General features: G+C 40.3%; 2 protein-coding genes across 4 annotated transcripts; one reads left to right on the forward strand and one right to left on the reverse strand.

Moving 5' to 3' along the window:
- Positions 1 to 45: 45 nt before the first annotated feature.
- Positions 46 to 8,449, forward strand: LOC5516287 (E3 ubiquitin-protein ligase Topors). 3 transcript variants are annotated; one of them, XM_032386135.2, is made up of 10 exons: positions 46 to 800; positions 950 to 1,068; positions 1,657 to 1,874; positions 2,027 to 2,097; positions 2,166 to 2,304; positions 2,689 to 2,894; positions 3,142 to 5,634; positions 6,606 to 6,764; positions 7,415 to 7,623; positions 7,922 to 8,449. In XM_032386135.2, exons 1-7 carry the CDS (start codon positions 335 to 337, stop codon positions 4,236 to 4,238), a joined length of 2,316 nt encoding a protein of 771 aa, XP_032242026.2. In that variant the 5' UTR covers positions 46 to 334; the 3' UTR covers positions 4,239 to 5,634; positions 6,606 to 6,764; positions 7,415 to 7,623; positions 7,922 to 8,449. The 3 variants fall into 3 exon arrangements, with proteins under 3 accessions (XP_032242026.2, XP_048584893.1, XP_032242027.2); XM_048728936.1 differs by having other exon boundaries at positions 6,665 to 6,764; XM_032386136.2 differs by having other exon boundaries at positions 657 to 1,126.
- On the reverse strand, positions 8,431 to 16,500 carry LOC116620343 (leucine-rich repeat-containing G-protein coupled receptor 4). The gene is made up of 7 exons (XM_048728947.1): positions 16,404 to 16,500; positions 15,624 to 15,661; positions 13,477 to 13,721; positions 12,752 to 12,823; positions 12,600 to 12,671; positions 10,669 to 10,740; positions 8,431 to 10,319 (listed from the first exon to the last, which is right to left on the reverse strand). The coding sequence occupies exons 3-7, from the start codon at positions 13,719 to 13,721 to the stop codon at positions 9,002 to 9,004; spliced, it is 1,779 nt and encodes a 592-aa protein (XP_048584904.1). The 5' UTR covers positions 15,624 to 15,661; positions 16,404 to 16,500; the 3' UTR covers positions 8,431 to 9,001.
- Between the last annotated feature and the right edge of the window lie 1,249 nt (positions 16,501 to 17,749).

The raw sequence follows: 17,749 nt of genomic DNA on the forward strand, positions 1-17,749 counted from the left end.
TAGTTTTGTCATTTCCGCTGACTCAGGTACCGAGTGTTCGAACCGTAAGAATAAGGGCCAAGAAGAAGCCACTTTGATGTGTTATCGTCTTATATACAAAAAGCCATAGGAACAAACTCCTCATAGATCTTTGTTGTTAGTAAGAAGAGAGGGAGAGATTTGTTACAAACTGAAAGATTCTGCATCTTCTAACGGGCTGCGTTTGTTAGCACGTGCTTGTTTGGCTTCTAGCTTGATCATAATGGCTGATCATTTTCTGCTAAGTGACACACTGTGATGGTACATCCTTCTCAAATGCATTTGGCAGTGTCATGGTTCAAAGGGAGTTTTGAGGATGGAGGAGTGCAGTGGTAACACGAGCACGAATGAAGGTCAAGGGAATGGTACCACATCAACCACCCCTTCTGACAGGGATGCTAATGACATCGTTACTACTGAGAGCAGTTCATCTGTAAAACATGACCATATCGTGGATGGTAAAACAGTAAAATCTGAAATAGAACAGCCTGTCATAACAGTGAAGTCCCTTGTTCTAAGAAATGCTTCAGATATTGTGGTATCAAGTGATGATGAGGTTGAAATTGTAAATATCATTTCTGCTGAGTCAAAAAAGAAGATAATAGGACCTCCAATAGAGATAAGGTCTGATGGTGAAGAAAAATTGGTGAAAGATGAAATTAAAGTTAGAGCCTGCCCATCACAGGAGAGTAGAACGACATCAGACGATGACGCACCCCAAGATCAGTGCTCAATATGTCTATGTGAATTTGATAACAAGTCTTTCTTAGATCAGTGTTTTCATATCCTTTCATATTACTACATTGTCTTTATCTGCCATTCACCTTTTTAACAGCTTGGTACTAGCTTTTACTACTTCCTACATACTACTACCAGCAGTTTAAGTTTGGAAGTGATATTTCACTTGTATATGCTCCTTAATCATTAGCACATGCCTTCTGTTTCTACTGCATCCTTCAATGGTCGGAGGTGGTGCGGAAATGTCCTTTGTGTAAAGCAACATTTTTTTCTATTATACACAGTGTCAAGTCTATGGTGGAGTTTGAACAGGTACGGTGTAGAATCAGTAACTATACACAGTGTCAAGTCTATGGTGGAGTTTGACCAGGTACGGTGTAGAATCAGTCAACATTCATCATCAAGTTTAGTTATTGAAGAGCAAGCCATTGAGGCAGAGGAGTCTGTGTGCTTATAGCACTATTTTTCTTAGTTTCTTTTTTCCAATTGGTCTTTGGCTGTCAGGCCTCTATTCCGTTTCCATGATCAGGGTTTCCATAAGAATTTTTTTTCATTTGGGGCCTCTAAATAGGTCAGTTACAAAGGTCACTTATTAATTATCATAAAAGTTTTGACATTTGTAGATAACTAGCCATTTAGCTTGCCCTAGCTCGCAGTGGTCTTAATTGTCCTTTGTTAGAACAGACCATCCAGTGTGAATACCTCAAACCGCCCCTGCCTTTAGGCCTGGGACAACTAGAGATTCAAGGAATTTGAATTAAATTTTAATTGTGTCTCCCTCCCTGTTACTTTAGCTCTGAGGTGTTTTTGTTTGAGTAGAAAAAAGCATACACCCAATTTTCCGCTGCTATAACTCATTCATTCTACAAATTCCCATCTCAAATAAGTTTCTTTTTCCAGCATCATCTTCCAGAACCTGCAGAAACGTCTCTCCCCACAGATGCCAATCAGGAGGGTAGGAGGTTCCGTTATCGCACAACCTTGGTTGATGGAAGGCCACCATTGCAAAGAAGAGCGAGACCACCAGTGTTAGATGCATGGCAGAGAAGAGAGCAGCAACGCCAGCTTTATCAGTCCAGGCAGAGACAAAAAGCTGTTATGGCCAAAGAAAAGAGAAGGTAAGAAGCCTGCATACTGTACTTACTACTGTAATCATGCGGATCTTAAAATACCTGTTGTTACAATTTGTTTATTATTATTTTTAAATAAGCCTTCCATGTGCAGATCAAATATAAGTTAAATTATTTTTATTTATTATCTTTTTTTTCAGAACTGTATATGCAAACAACCTATGGGTTCAACATGTCCCTCAGAGAGGAAAGCCAAAGTTTAGAGATATTAGTAAGTGAAAGCATATTAAACCTTTAAGCTGATAGATAATTGCTGATGGATAATTGTCAAATGAAAAGGTGCTGAGTTCCTCCGTGCAAACCCTGCCTGCATCCATCGTCTTGTTCCATGGTTGTCTCGTGAGCTGCATGTGTTACTGGATGATGACCAAAGCACTGTTGAGCTTGTTATGCCGCTAATAACAAGATTAATCACAAGGTAATATATCACCCATTTAACCTGTTCTTTGTTACATATTACAGCTGGATTTGTCTTGTTTTGTGTTTGCTCAAAATACTACATCCTTGTCTTGTTTGTTAATTGCACTAAACAATAAACAATCCCTAAAGTTTGAGTGTCTTCATTGTTCCAAAGAAGACAATTAATTTGAAATCTGGATTTTGAACTAACACAAATCTGACTGCAATGACTAAGTGATGAAACTCACAAGAACATTGCATTGCTTTAAAATCTGATAACCATGGCAAAAAAGTTGTAAACAGTTGTTTTTATATATATCTCAACAGTCTAAAATTGGCAGTCATTTTCTCTATCACTCTTTGCCTCTATCTCTTTGACAAATGAAACTATTGTATTTTGCAGGGTTGAGATTCAGTCTGATGAATTTGCTGAGCAGCTACAGCAATTTCTTTTCGATAAGTCATACCATTTTGCCCATGAGTTTGCTAGCTTTGCTCGCTCTCCATTTGACATGTCAACTTATGATGACAGGGCAGAGTATAACAAGCCTAAGAACCCTACCTCTGTGGACCCTGGAACGCCCGTGGTATTCCAGAGTAGTTCAACAGGTAATGTGTCTCACATCAGTTAATTCTACCATGTTACAGTGGTATATCTATATTATTGTCATTTTTAAGTTATGCAAACCTATGTTGAAGAAGCCAAACCCTCTCTTTTGAAGGAAGAAAAAAGCAGCCAACTCCAACCCAATTCCAAATCGAGATTAATACTGTATTTGCTAACATTTTCACCTAACCCACTTGTTGCCACTGTTCAAAACAACAAGTAATATTTAAGTACTTTTCTGCTATCTAGGATGGGATAGTCCAGACACAGCTTCACCATTGGCAGTTCTGCCAGCAAGTGATACAACCTGTTTATCTGGTTTTACCAGTTTACCTGGCCCATCTGGAGTGACAGCTTTCTCTCAACCGTCAAGATGGGATGATGGTCAAACGAATCGTCATCTAAGTAACAATTGGTCACCTCCCTCAGAAGCGAATCCGTACATCCCAACGATCCACATCCGAGATGAAAGCACTTCACCAGAGAGTGTAAGAATGCAAGAAGTAAGCCCATCTTCAGAGACTTCAAGAAGGACTGTGTCCGGTCATTCAGCTAAAGAAGATAGAACTTCGAAAAAGCGCAAGAAAGCACGCAAACACAAGCGCAAGCGCAAGCATAGCAAACACAAGAGTGAAAAACAATCGATCGAAAATGGTAGACCCACTCGCACTCAACCTGGAGGGTCACTTAACTCATCTTCGCGGTCACGCACTAAATCGCGTTCGCGATCACGCATTAGATCGCGTTCACCCGCTAGATCACGTTCGTGGTCACACACTAGATCACGTTCGCGGTCACACACTAGATCACGTTCGCGGTCACACACTAGATCACGATCAAGATCTCGCATTAGATCACGTTCGCGATCACAGGAGCTGGATTCACGCACTTTGAGGTCGAAAAAATCTTTCGAGAGGCGGTCTAGGGCATCGCACCGTGAATCAAGATCACGCAGTAAATCACGCACAAAAAGGGAACGATCTCGTAAAAAATCACGTTCACGAAGCAGGCCACGTTCACGGAGCAGATCACGCGGAGATTCTTTGACTGGGTTCCACTCGACTTCATTAAGTGACAGATCACACAAAACGGCTGGAGCATCACGATCACGTCAAGTGGAACCGAACTCCAAGGAGGATCGCTCACTTCCGGCACCGGCGTCTCCAACGGAAGCGGAAATGAAACAAGAGATAGCTGAACTCGAGATACGCATAGCCGCTGACCGCAAAAGGTTGCTTGAACTTTTACAGAAACAGAAAGAGCGAAAGACTGAGGAGGCTCATGAGAATGTGGATGGCTGTGGCGGAGAGGAGACTTGTGACAAGAATATTCTGAGTGACAGCTGATCGTTATTCCGCTATTTTTGATGTAACATTCGCCAAAAATTAAACAAAAGCGAAAATTATTTTACCATCATGATAATAGCTAAAATAAAATTTTAAGAAAGTTTTGTCTGTGTTATTGTTTTGACCGTTTTGCCTTTGCATTAGTCTCCTTTCGTGACTCGGACACGAGCGGCTGCAAAGGAGACTACCTTAGGATCTGATAGACGTCCGGGGCAAATGCAAACAAGCTGAACTCACTTTGCGCGGACTCTTGTCTTTCGGACAACTGCGACTAGCACGGAAAACTCGCCCATTTACTAACATCTAACGCGACATTTTAGACTTCAGTAAACTCTCGCCATCAGGAATTTCCAACCCCCTGGAAAAAAAGTAAATACAGTAACTGTTAAGGAAAATGGGCATTGATACCCCTCCCCCCCCCGGAATTTCCAATCCCCTCTATGAGGGGTATGGATATTTTCTGGAACTACACATTAAAGATAGCGGCGTTCGAACGCCAGTCCAGCGAAATACAAAAAAAAGAGGCCTCTGCTAGCAGGGAAGAATAGCACTAAAGCCCCATCTACACACTAACAATTTTTAGTTGACAACTGTATTTGTTGGCATCTACACTAGCAATTTTTCATGTATGAATAGTTGAATTGCCCAAAAAAGCAAACCTGCTAGCTTTTGAGCTACTATAGTTGCCACATTAAAAATTGCCGACTTTGCTGCATCTACACTAGCAAACAAAAATTGTCAACTAAAAATTGGTAGTGTAGATGGGGCTTAAATGTATCAAATTTTATAGGCCACTTAAATCATTTTTCACTTTTTCTCCTTGTAACATTTTGCCCTGAACCACCTATACCAACTTAAATCGACAGAATAATTTTTATGCCTTTATTGTCGAATTTGCCTTGCTCGGTAAGCAGGTGTCTAGCTGAAACTAGATTTTCCTTTAAGTAATTACAGGACAATTTGTTCGGTACACAGGAAATCATGAGAGATAAAGTCGAGTATCTATTAGAGGTGTGCTTGTATGTGCTGTTGTTATCAACATTTCAACTCTCGTGCCACCCACTTTCGTATGCAAAATTTACTTTTCTAAGCTTTTGTAAGCAAATAAAACTTGTAAGAATGACACTTGTGAGAGTTAACCTGTGAGCAACCTGTGAGAGTTATTATCAGGATTAAGTAAAGCAACCTTGCTCGCGTAAATAAAATTATATCTAAAGAGAATTAAAAAGATGGCAACCATATCAGTTAAGCATTTAAAATTTGTTAAACATTGACAAGACAAAGGTTTAAATAACTAATGCATCGTGAAATCTACTTGAGAATGGCTTATAAAAGTGCGCGAGTTTCCTCAACGCTTCACAAGCGGTATTGAATTATCCAAGGACGGCCCCCAAAGGTAGGAATGAGGGGTTTTGAAAAACGTCAAAAAATGTTTATGCTTTGTCTGTGGACTCTCGACTTGAGCCGGGTATGGGTGGGTTTATGTCGCAAAGAACAATTATTTGTGTATTATTATGTATATAATACATCAAAAACTGGAAATCGACTCTGCCAAATTTTCGTCTTTAATAAGACTTCTTCAGGGCAGACTGAAGAAGGTGAATCGTTACAAGCTTATTTACATCAGAATAGTGGCGCGAGACGCAAAAACATTACAACTGACAAAAACGCGCATTTTCTAGAATAGCGCGCGCTATGGATAAAAAGAATTTACACATCTCTACGTGGGTTCCTACTACAAAAAAAGTCATCACTATTAAGACCCCGCGGGTAGATAGACTTAAGCCGATAAGCCCACTGGCCTTCCCTTTCCCTAAGCTGAGCCTCAGAGTTACACTTATCTATAAGTTGTACCATAACATTATTAAGACCTAAATGATATGTATATATGTGTATTTCCGTGTGATGAGAGGAGAAATTTGATGCTTCTTATAAGGGTTTCTTTTAAGCAAAAAGTCCATTGACTATTGAAGCTCATGAACTTAGGGCTTTTACTTGATGTGTGTTTCCAAATATGATTAGCTTGCATCCATTTGTTTTCAATCGAAATTTATCTAGAGGCGAAGAGCTATTTTACCGGATCAGCTCTTTCTTTAATTAGTTAACCACAAGTAACCAAAAAGCGGTACGCACACGGCTGAAAGGGTTCAGGGGTGTAGCTATTGTTTTTTTGGATCCGTTTTTTTCTTTCGCGACATTACACGCAAAACTAGCAATTACCCAGCCAGGCACGTATCAATCAAACGTCCAATAAAATAGGAAGGAAATCAGAATTGTACAATTTCGCACGTGCACACTGGCTTATAAATGTAGCCATTTTGCTAGGGTAGCAAAAATATTCATACCTATACGCATTAAATCGTTCAGGACTCAAAGTGTTTCTAGTTACATCGTCAAGATTGTGTTGTCTTCTTCATCACCATCAGCTGTGCAGGTGAACCCCTTGTTCTAGTGCAGACGCCGTCATGAAAAGCTCTCTGCTGTTCTTACTGGTTCTTCTATGTGTGCTCGATCTAGCACTCACAGGTTGGTCAACTTACAGGGATCATATGTATGATGTCTGCGGTGTAGAAGTTACATTGAGATATGGTTAATGATTTCTGAAAGATGTTACTGTTAAAATATTGCTGTTCAACTGCAATTTTACATCTCTAAACAGATAATAGAGCGTACCAAATTACTAAAAGTTTGTAGTTTTTCCCAAGAGCTTGCATGGGGCACGTTATTAGACACACTTGTTCCGCCTTAGCTTTCTGGCGAAATGCAAAGTGACACCGCAAAGTGATATCTCGAGCTATCTGTTAAAAAAAAACATGCAAATATTAGATGGGAATACACTTGGATGCTTTTATATTACGGCCCATATACACTTCAAACTTTCAAGAGATGGTTGATGAACGAATTCTTGTTTGTGTTGTAATAAAACTGCGCCATCTTTTTTTCACTGCCAGATAGCGCTGCTGCGTTATTCAAAGTCAACGAGCCGCTACCGTTTTTCACGCCCTTCCAAATCAACACGATAACAGTCGGGGAGCCAAAGAAGTTCCACAAAATATACCAAATGTTTAAAAAACCCAGCCTAATCATCTCCAGCGTAAACATAACCTGTATAAGCGCGTCCAAATGTCCAAATGATAAACTTTCTATCTCATTACCAGCTACGTTGTTTTTCTCAGAGACATGCAGTTCCTCTAGTCCTATCCGCGAAGTGTATGTGATGAAAAGGCGGCTCCGATTATCTCCGTTCAGTCTCTGCTACATGTCGCACACGGCCCTGCTCGTTCACACCGCTGATAACAAGGATTGCGTGATCGAATACCTCGTGGATGGCCGAGCCCATCTGTATGATGCTAGACCCACGCTCAGATGGCGCTGCTGGTTCAAGGTCAGTATACGGGGACTGTCAACTAACACTAAGATTGGTGTGGTATTATGGGTCAGTATATGGTGACTATCACCGGTGACTATCACTGGGATTGATGTGATATCCGAGGTCATACACGGTGACTATCACTAAGATTTGCATAGTACATGTGGTGTGGTTCTTTGGTAGTGAGGTATCTTGTGGTTCTTGAGGTATAAGTGATATCTAGCATGTGATTGTGTGTGTGCGTATGGTTCATAGTTCAAGCGTTCAGTATATGTGAATGACTGTATTTTTGTGTTTTTATTTCCCTACCTAGAAATGCTATGTAATGCGCATGGCTGACAACCAAGGTCACATGTACTTCTGGGAACGCGACCTGTACAGTCAACATCTGTCCAGGGCCTACTCGAGTATTACCCCACAGGAGGCCCGCGATAAGATGCAAAAACTGATGGGATATGACTACGATTTGCTCAAACACAACTGCCACCACGCGCAGCAAAAGCTGCGAACTAGCTGGGGTTTACATGTCCAGAACCCGTACACAGATGCGAAGTCCGTCTGCACCTGCTTGCCTCGATGGGTCCCTCACTCTCTGAGGAGGTTCTATGAGAAGGTCTCGAGGCTCTGTAAAAAGGTCATTGGACATGACGATGATGATGATGATGACGATGATGATAAGCGCGCTTTGCGTGAAGGCACTCGCCGTGTTGCAGGCCTAGCACGTGCATGAGGCTATTAATGTTATAGCAGCTATAAACGTGATTATAGAAAAACGTAAGAATATGATTTCACGCTCACTTGTAAAAAGTGCATTTGCATTAATAAAGTTTGGAGAACCCTGTTTAATGCTTCACAGTAAAATGGTTTACACAAGTGTTTTATGTACAAGGTGTTCCACAAAACCCTCCCCCACTTACGCTATGATAAATGACTGACGTCTGTGTGCAAACGCTAAATGCTTACTCGAGCTATGTACTAGCTTCTGTCGTGCAATCATTCGTCATACAAAATTACAAATATCGGGAAATGCAGCTTTGTTTTTCGTTTTTTTTTTCCCCTTGAAAACTCATAGCCTTCTGTTACCGCGTGACATTGAATCCGAAATCTTGATTTTGTTTTCGCGATAAATCACTGATTTAGCCGATAGTATATTCGATAACCACTGACCCAAGAACCACTTGTGCCCTAGAGAAGACCTGCCAGTACGCGCACGTAAAAGCCATAAGGTAATAACACGTTATCTAACGAATGGCCCCATCAAGCTAAAAAGCTTTCGTATGAACCTGTTGAGTTTTACAAATGGCAAAAACGTCGGTGTTGCCGGTGGCGACAGGCAGACGGAGGATAGGGGCTTCCCAGCGTCCTAAGCGCTATCCCTCTAAAGCCGTCACCTTCAAATATTCGGTTGCTGTTGTAGCAGAGCCAACGCCTTATTGCGCATGCGCTGAGCACAATGTCTGGCTCCTGTTGTAAACTTCCGGTTCCCAAACGCGAATAGACAAGGATTCACGCACGCGTTAAAGACCAAACACATGGGCGGGACCCATCGCCTAATAAGGGCATCAATGACGTCATTACCGTGGAGGCTGATGTAGTTTGTGGCGAACGTGAACATGGCGATGTTAGGCACGGCGAAGAAGACGAAGTTTGAGAGAGTGATGAGGCCGATGCGTCGAGCAAGTCGGGACTCTCTCTTTGATCTTCCAGACTGCGTGCATGACTTCTTAGCAGCTATATAGATATGAATGTATAAGGAGACAACCACAATGTATACAGAAAGAAACAATATCATCAAGCACTGGCTGAGGAGGACTCCTTTCTCGGGCATGAAATTCCTCACCATGATGCACATGATCGTGCCGGAGATCTTCCTTGTGTCGTATCTCTCCAGGGGGATACCGAGAGCTAGCGCGGCGACCCACGAGGCGGGAAGTAGAATGGAAGCGAGGCTCCGGGTCAGTCTTAGATGGGGCTTCATGCAGTGTACGATTGTCATGTATCGCTCAACCGTGACAAGTAGACACGTTAGCGCACTGAGGAACTGGCCGAGCACAAAGATCATCCAGAAATAAGGACAAATATTCAGCCGGTAGAATTTAGATGCAACCATAGAAGTGGCCGAGCCGTTGCCAACTGCTGCCCCTATGGCATAAACACCAATGAGAAAGTCACACAGGGACAAATGAGCGATTAGCAAAAACGCCACCGAGGAGCGCAAATACTTCATGCACACAATCACCGTAAACACCACCAGATTGAGGCCCATTGCGCATAGCCCCAGGGTGTACACCAGTGGCCGCAATTTCCTAAAGGCGCGCAGGCATCTGTCCTGGCGTAGCATTTTTACTGGAGTCAAAGACGTCAAAGATAGGGTGCAATTATGTCTCTTGCAAAATCCATTAAAGTAAACCATCTTTTTCCTGGTACTGTCCAGTTGTTGGTAATGTTCCTTAGGGTAGTACACGCAGCCGCGATAAGTTGAGAGCACAATATCCAGTAGAAACTCCCGCGAGATGTTATTCACCCGCCTCAAGCTGCAGTCTACACAGCGCGTGGTGATGGTGCCTGTTATCAGCTGCGCAGTAGTCCTACGCAGCAGATCCTTGCGCATAACGAATCCCGGGTTACCCCACACGTGTAGCTGCTGTAGGGCGGGTAGATTTTTGCTGAGTACCCCTTGCCAGGTTTTCAGCTTATTGTGACGCACATCCCTAGAGATGAATTAGAATTAAGAAATGTTGGAGTTTGTTTTGCAGATGGCCAACTACGCCGCCATTTTACGCGGCAGCACGGAGCTAAGTCTATCAAAGTATCCATTTCCATCGATAGATCCAAGCAAGTAGCTTAGATATCTTCAATCAAATATCGTCAATTAAGTATCAGACTTAGTAAATGGTTACATTTTGAATTTATTGTTGGCACTGTATTTTCACATTTTGCCAGTGCTTATTGTGTATAGGCAAGGCCTTCTATACATAATCTATGTACAACCCCATACATGATTTAATATATGTACAATCGTTTTATAACTAATACATAGTACAAACTTGTTATACATACAGAAGCCTTAGTCTGACCAGTCCCTCGAAGGCGGCGCGGGCGATTTTTGTTATATGGTTATGGTCAAGATAGCTGAAAACATCGTAAAGCATAGCGTTAGTCGTATAAAGCATAGCGTTAGTCACATAAAGCATAGCGTTAGTCGTATAAAGCATAGCGTTAGTCGTATAAAGCATAGCGTTAGTCATATAAAGCATAGCGTTAGTCATATAAAGCATAGCGTTAGTCATATAAAACATAGCGTTAGTCGTATAAAGCATAGCGTTAGTCACATAAAGCATAGCGTTAGTCGTATAAAGCATAGCGTTAGTCGTATAAAGCATAGCGTTAGTCACATAAAGCATAGCGTTAGTCACATAAAGCATAGCGTTAGTCACACAAAGCATAGCGTTAGTCATATAAAGCATAGCGTTAGTCATATAAAGCATAGCGTTAGTCCTATAAAGCATAGCGTTAGTCATATAAAGCATAGCGTTAGTCGTATAAAGCATAGCGTTAGTCACATAAAGCATAGCGTTAGTCACATAAAGCATAGCGTTAGTCACATAAAGCATAGCGTTAGTCATATAAAGCATAGCGGTAGTCACATAAAGCATAGCGTTAGTCACATAAAGCATAGCGTTAGTCGTATAAAGCATAGCGATAGTCACATAAAGCATAGCGTTAGTCACATAAAGCATAGCGTTAGTCGTATAAAGCATAGCGTTAGTCGTATAAAGCATAGCGTTAGTCACATAAAGCATAGCGTTAGTCACATAAAGCATAGCGTTAGTCATATAAAGCATAGCGTTAGTCATATAAAGCATAGCGTTAGTCGTATAAAGCATAGTGTTAGTCACATAAAGCATAGCGTTAGTCATATAAAGCATAGCGTTAGTCGTATAAAGCATAGCGTTAGTCATATAAAGCATAGCGTTAATCACATAAAGCATAGCGTTAGTCGTATAAAGCATAGCGTTAGTCGTATAAAGCATAGCGTTAGTCACATAAAGCATAGCGTTAGTCGTATAAAGCATAGCGATAGTCACATAAAGCATAGCGTTAGTCACATAAAGCATAGCGTTAGTCGTATAAAGCATAGCGTTAGTCGTATAAAGCATAGCGTTAGTCACATAAAGCATAGCGTTAGTCACATAAAGCATAGCGTTAGTCATATAAAGCATAGCGTTAGTCATATAAAGCATAGCGTTAGTCGTATAAAGCATAGTGTTAGTCACATAAAGCATAGCGTTAGTCATATAAAGCATAGCGTTAGTCGTATAAAGCATAGCGTTAGTCATATAAAGCATAGCGTTAATCACATAAAGCATAGCGTTAGTCGTATAAAGCATAGCGTTAGTCGTATAAAGCATAGCGTTAGTCACATAAAGCATAGCGTTAGTCGTATAAAGCATAGCGTTAGTCGTATAAAGCATAGCGTTAGTTATATAAAGCATAGCGTTAGTCGTATAAAGCATAGCGTTAGTCGTATAAAGCATAGCGTTAGTCACATAAAGCATAGCGTTAGTCACATAAAGCATAGCGTTAGTCATATAAAGCATAGCGTTAGTCATGATCACGTGACGTTTCGAGTGGCAAATTCAATCCAAAATAAACACAGAAATGGCTGCAATCTCACTCCAACGAGCGACAAAAAATATGATTTTTTTAAAGAAAATACACCATTTCTGCAATAGGAAACATTCTAGCTGATTCATAAGAGCCGAATAGTTGCATTTTGTTGTTGTAACGCGCACGAGTCGTCGACCAAAAAGTCAAGTGATTTTTTAGTAGTGCAAGTCACGTTATTTCTTAGTGCAAGTCACGTGATTTCTTAGTACAATTCACGTGATTTCTTAGTGCAAGTCATGTGATTTCTTAGTGCAAGTCGCATATTAGGCCGGTCACGATAGCAACTGCAGTTTAGAAGCAAAAAGTGTGCTTGTACTTACAGTTCTTGCAAGGCTACCAAATGTCGAAATGCTCTGGTTCTCAGGACAGTGATATTATTATATGATAACCTCCTACCAAGGAGGCACAGTATTGTTAACTTTCAAAAATGTTGAGTATAAAACATCAAGGCGTTCAGTGGAAACTCACGTACAATTTCTGCAGTCTAGTCAGTTTTCCGAAAAGTCCATCTGGAGTGCTCACTACGCCAGCATGACTGATATCCCTAGAGATATAAAAACAGATTGATATGTTAGGCAGAAGGGGCCTAACCAGGGGCGGATCGCGGATTTCAAAATAGGGAGTGAATAACGGCCGAATAGACGGCTTGTATCTGATCCAGGTTCTTAGTAGGTCGCATAGATCTAACAATACTTCAAGCTGAATTGAATTTGTCGCGTCAGCAAATTCAAGCAGGCGATGGCACATGGAAAGTACCTTTTCCGTAGTTTATTTCAAACAAAGTGCCTTTTATTGTTTTTTTTTTGTGCTCCACCTCTGCTAACAATAGATGGTTCAATGGCCAGCTTGCGGCAAACTCAGTGTTCCGGCAATTCGTATGACAGCATCTTCCACACGACGAGGCGAATCCTCTTGTGCCGATATCTTGTCCTAAGCCTTGACACAAGGCAAGAAAATTTCGCGTGTAACATCCCTTTTTATTGGCTTTCTACTCGCAACATTCCGAAAAATTCATGTTTAACTGCAACCTGCTATATCATTTATATTCGTCGTCGTTGCATTGAAAGCTGCAAATTGCTTAGTGTAACATGGCCTTGAGGTTTGAAAACTAATCTTGTTGTTTTCTACTTTCTTCAGGGTCCGAGTACAAAGCTCAGCCAGAAAAATTCTACAAGAAACAAGAAAGCGGTCACTTACAAAGAGCAGACATCCCCAGCGATCCTCGCAAAGACTGTACCACGAAGAGAATCTATTCTGTTACATTTCAGCCCACGTGAACGTGAAGACCCGGCACCCAGGCCCCCGCATCCATAAGCACAGGAGCATCCCGCAGGGCAAGCCAGTGATGGAACATAGCGAGTTCCATTACGCATGCGTCGAGCCAGCGAATCACAGACGACAAAAAGGAGAATTATCCCAGAGGCTCTATAAAGAACGGCCATCTAAAACCGCAAAGCGAACTGTTATCTTCTTGTTGTGTAAATATGATATTTGCTAAAATATGACTAAATAGCTAATATGACTAAAATAGCTAAAATGACTGAAAATGGGCACGTTTAACAAAATAGGAACGTTTACCAACTAAATCCGGGTTTAACCAATAGTATAAAAAAATATCGAAGCAGATTGATAAGATATTAGTACACATACTGAGAAATACTCACTCAAAACATATTCAGTAAACTTTCGTTCGTTCACTAGTCTCAGCAAATCAGAGGCGCGAACGATGTTTTTTCACCGTGAAGAAAAGTCGTTCGCGGTTCTGATTGGATGAACGATATTTCAATGCACTTGAATGGCTTCAATCCCAACGCATCGCAACTCGTGACGAGTGCATAAAAATCGTGAAAGCATTTTTCCATTTAGTAATTTATTTATTTCATAGATGTCCAGATTTTAGAGATTAAAAAGTGCACCACTTGTGTAACATGAGCTACAGTCTCGTGCGTGACATTAGCGAGACAGTTTCATTTCAATGTAAGTTTCTGTCTGTCTTCAGCTGAACCGTCGAGCAGCACAAACCCCGGAGCCTCTGCAGCCAAGTCTAATAAAATAATGTTATGTAAAAAGCTTATTATAAATTTCTCAGTATGTATATAATAAGCAAATACAGCATGGTAAGTGCTTTGTACAGTTTTGATTTACTCGTTGTTTTGTATCCAAAAACTTATTCGTTCGCTGCGCTCACTCGTTCGTTTTTTTGATACTGCACAACCCGTAAATAAAAACCGTACGCGCGACGCGACCGCGATGATCTTGGATACTAAAATTTCTTAGATACTAAACAGATACTAATCAGAAACTAAACATATACTAAACAGAATCTAATAGAAAGGGGGGGAGGAATTGTTAATAACAAAAAAATTCAAAAACAATCTAATTTATTAATAGAATTAGAGAGTAGGGCTGGAAATACGTCAACATATTTTTACAGCGATTTTTGCGCTATTTAGCGGATTTAGGCTAAATTTCTATTTCAGTCATCACTAGCGTGAAAAAAATTTAAAAAGCAGCTGGTAGGAACATTTTTTCTTGCTTTTTTAACAGATCAGAAACTGGTCCAAAAAAATATTCAGATCTGAAAAGGAAAAAAATACCTTTTTTCGGATGATTTGATTTTATCCCGGTCAATTCGAGTCCAGTGTATATCTAACTCTTCGTAATTGTTGCGATGTAGAGCAGTTGCTGTAGTTGATGTAGCTAGCGTGACGTCCTAGCGCGTGATCCAAGCGTGACTTCCACTTGGACTGTTGGAACAACAACATTCATTATGTTGGCGCCAAAAAGAACAAAAGTAGACGGCGTTTGCTGTTTGAAAACTTAGTAATAACTAAGTGCTAAATCGGCATAGGAAGCGTTTTAAAAATGCATATTATAGCTATTTCCTTGCGTATTGCATAGAAGTTTGCAAGCGTCTAAACCAGGCTAGGTATTCTATAATCAGACATTAGTCTTTATGATCCAAACAAATCCTGCTGTATATAATTTAAGAAACCATATTTATGATGCCCATCCATCGATTCTAGCGGATTTTACTCGGTAAATAGGTATTTTTATTATTTTAATTTATTTTACGAAGTACCCCCCTTACCGTTTTTAGTATCTAATTAGTATCTGAGGGATTAATATCTAGGATCACGCTTTCCATGTAGTATTCTCTATTTATTGCACAAAATAACTCCACCCGCGTCATATTGCCGTCCATGTTGCGTCCCTTTCCCCTTCTTATAAGTGTTTTACTTTGACTAATGGCGTAAAATGTTTTCGCGAGGAAGTATGTCTTTAAACTCAACTAATGAGTTCTATTGAGAGAGTCAGAGAAAGACAAAAATAGACTAACTAACCTTACTGAGTTTTCCGGCTTCAGGGAATAGTTTTCTTTCTAAGAACGTCAAAGGAAAGAAAACCAAAATATAATTTTTCGTGTTTTGAGCAAATAGCAACAACAAAAAATCACGAATCTCTCGTAGATTTGGTAGATTAGCGATGGGAAGGCCCTTCCCAGTTTCCGGGAAACTTTTCTCGCTCTAATCATTTCACGACATTGGGCGTACATAAAAAAAAGTCGATAAGGATTATAAAGCAAACAGTAGAAAATTTTTTAACCATAGTTCATTAACTACATGTGAATCTATGACGCAAACAATTCGTGTGGACACTATAGCAGTGTAATTCAAGGAATATAGAAAAACCTAGATAGTATTAAATGATTTCAATAACAAATTGAAAAAGAACAATATTTTACTTCCATTAAAGGTTTGTTGAGCATTAAGTCCATTACCAAAATATGACAGACTTCAGAAAGCGGAACACAAATATTTACACACGTCTAGTCCTTTTATTTTAATTGTGAAAATTGGTGAACGTTTTATCTTATATTTTATTAATTACTACAAATCACTTAAAAATATTCTTGGGCGCGTTCGTGTGGAAACTTTTATAAAGCTATCATCAAAAACTTTGTTGGAAACCAGATAAAATGGAATGTCGTTACCAATATCCGTCCAACAAATAAATATCCCTTCAGCGGAATATTCCGAAAATCAGTTATTTTATTAGTCTGGCCATGTTTGCCTGCGTCTTGAAAATCGTTTTTCCCTTAATCCCACTTCAACTATACTCACCACAATATTTCGAATTGGCCTTCTCACAAAGTACGGATAAATCTTCCCTTTTCGGGTGCTGTTCTTTAGCCACCGTTGCGTCAAGTGTGCGAGAAGCCCCCAGCTGTCTTTTTTTCTCATTAATAGCGTTCTACGTCAAATCCCTCGAACCAGTTAAATGCCAATATTGGTTTAGCACCTTATGGTCTTTTTTAATGCCTTTTACAGGAAGTCGCTAGCAGGTCTAATAAAATATTAAGTATTATTTGGATTTGTACCGTGAACCTGTGCACTGTACAACACACTTATTAGAAATTTGCCAGCCCGATATAAGTGGCCATACGAATGACTAGATGCCTCTTCTTGATCGATCTTTTGTCATTTTAGGGACGGATAAAAAGGTGTGTAGGACCAATTGTACGATATTGAAAAGTAAATGTTATATTTCATCAATATTAATGTTCAAGTGTCAAACCCAAGTTCAAAAAGGGGGATGAGTTTATTTCAAGTCCTGAGCTGTTTTTAGTGTAAGAGTTTATCATACAAGAGTTTAAAAGGAGAGGTTGCCATCTTTTTAATTCTCTTTAGATATAATTTTATTTACGCGAGCAAGGTTGCTTTTTCTTGTACTCCTGATAATAACTCTCACAGGTTGCTCACAGGTTAACTCTCACCGCGTTTTTTTTTTTTTTTTTTTTGCGAGAGAGTGCCTTGAGGGTGACCAGGTGTGATATGAAACAAGAATGCATGTCTAAAGCCAGCCCTCCACACACAACCCCCCTCCCCCAGGGACGGTAAGGGGTTCCCTGCAGGTTTCACGAGTTACAGAGATAGGAAATCATTCACGATAAACTGATAAACTAACGACTAGGATCAATCTTTACTCGGAAATAACGATTCACGATTTTTTAAAAAGCACAGATCACGATTCACGTTGATGAAATTTCGCCATTCAGGAATCATGGCGAAGGTAGCAATCACGGATCACAATTTCGTGTCCTTTTTAAGATTCACGATAAACAAAATAGCCGTTCACGGATCACGAAAATAACCCTACCGCCCCACTCTCTCCAATAAGGACACACCTGTGCCATATGATTGTTTGGTGACAACAGCAGCGATTTGTTGCCAATCAGTCCCCCCCCCCCAACACACACACACTATTGAAGTGTACCGCTTTTGAAGGTTAGAGGACATCAGTTCATACCCAGTCCCGCGGAAAGAGTAACTAAATTCCAATTTCTCATTATGAACTGCTACCTCTCAAAAATTATATTTTACTTTCCAGAAACTATTCAGCATCTTATAACCAAAAGAAATGACAACAAAAATAAATCATTTCTGATTTTTTTACAATACTCTGAGCC

The sequence above is a fragment of the Nematostella vectensis genome, chromosome 1 (assembly GCF_932526225.1).
Source record: "Nematostella vectensis chromosome 1, jaNemVect1.1, whole genome shotgun sequence".
Lineage (NCBI taxonomy): Eukaryota > Metazoa > Cnidaria > Anthozoa > Actiniaria > Edwardsiidae > Nematostella > Nematostella vectensis.

Bases quoted from the DNA above. Each gene is read 5' to 3' on its own strand.
- LOC116620343 (XM_048728947.1), bottom strand. From the start codon at position 13,721: ATGGCCGTTCTTTATAGAGCCTCTGGGATAATTCTCCTTTTTGTCGTC. The intron at 12,824-13,476 runs GTAAGTGACCGC...TTATATCTCTAG, and splicing joins GCTGGGGATGTCTGCTCTTT to GGATATCAGTCATGCTGGCG. The intron at 10,320-10,668 runs GTATGTATAACA...ATTCATCTCTAG, and splicing joins CTGGTCAGACTAAGGCTTCT to GGATGTGCGTCACAATAAGC.
- LOC5516287 (XM_032386135.2), top strand. From the start codon at position 335: ATGGAGGAGTGCAGTGGTAACACGAGCACGAATGAAGGTCAAGGGAAT. The intron at 801-949 runs ATATCCTTTCAT...AATCATTAGCAC, and splicing joins TTTCTTAGATCAGTGTTTTC to ATGCCTTCTGTTTCTACTGC. The intron at 2,895-3,141 runs GTAATGTGTCTC...TCTGCTATCTAG, and splicing joins ATTCCAGAGTAGTTCAACAG to GATGGGATAGTCCAGACACA.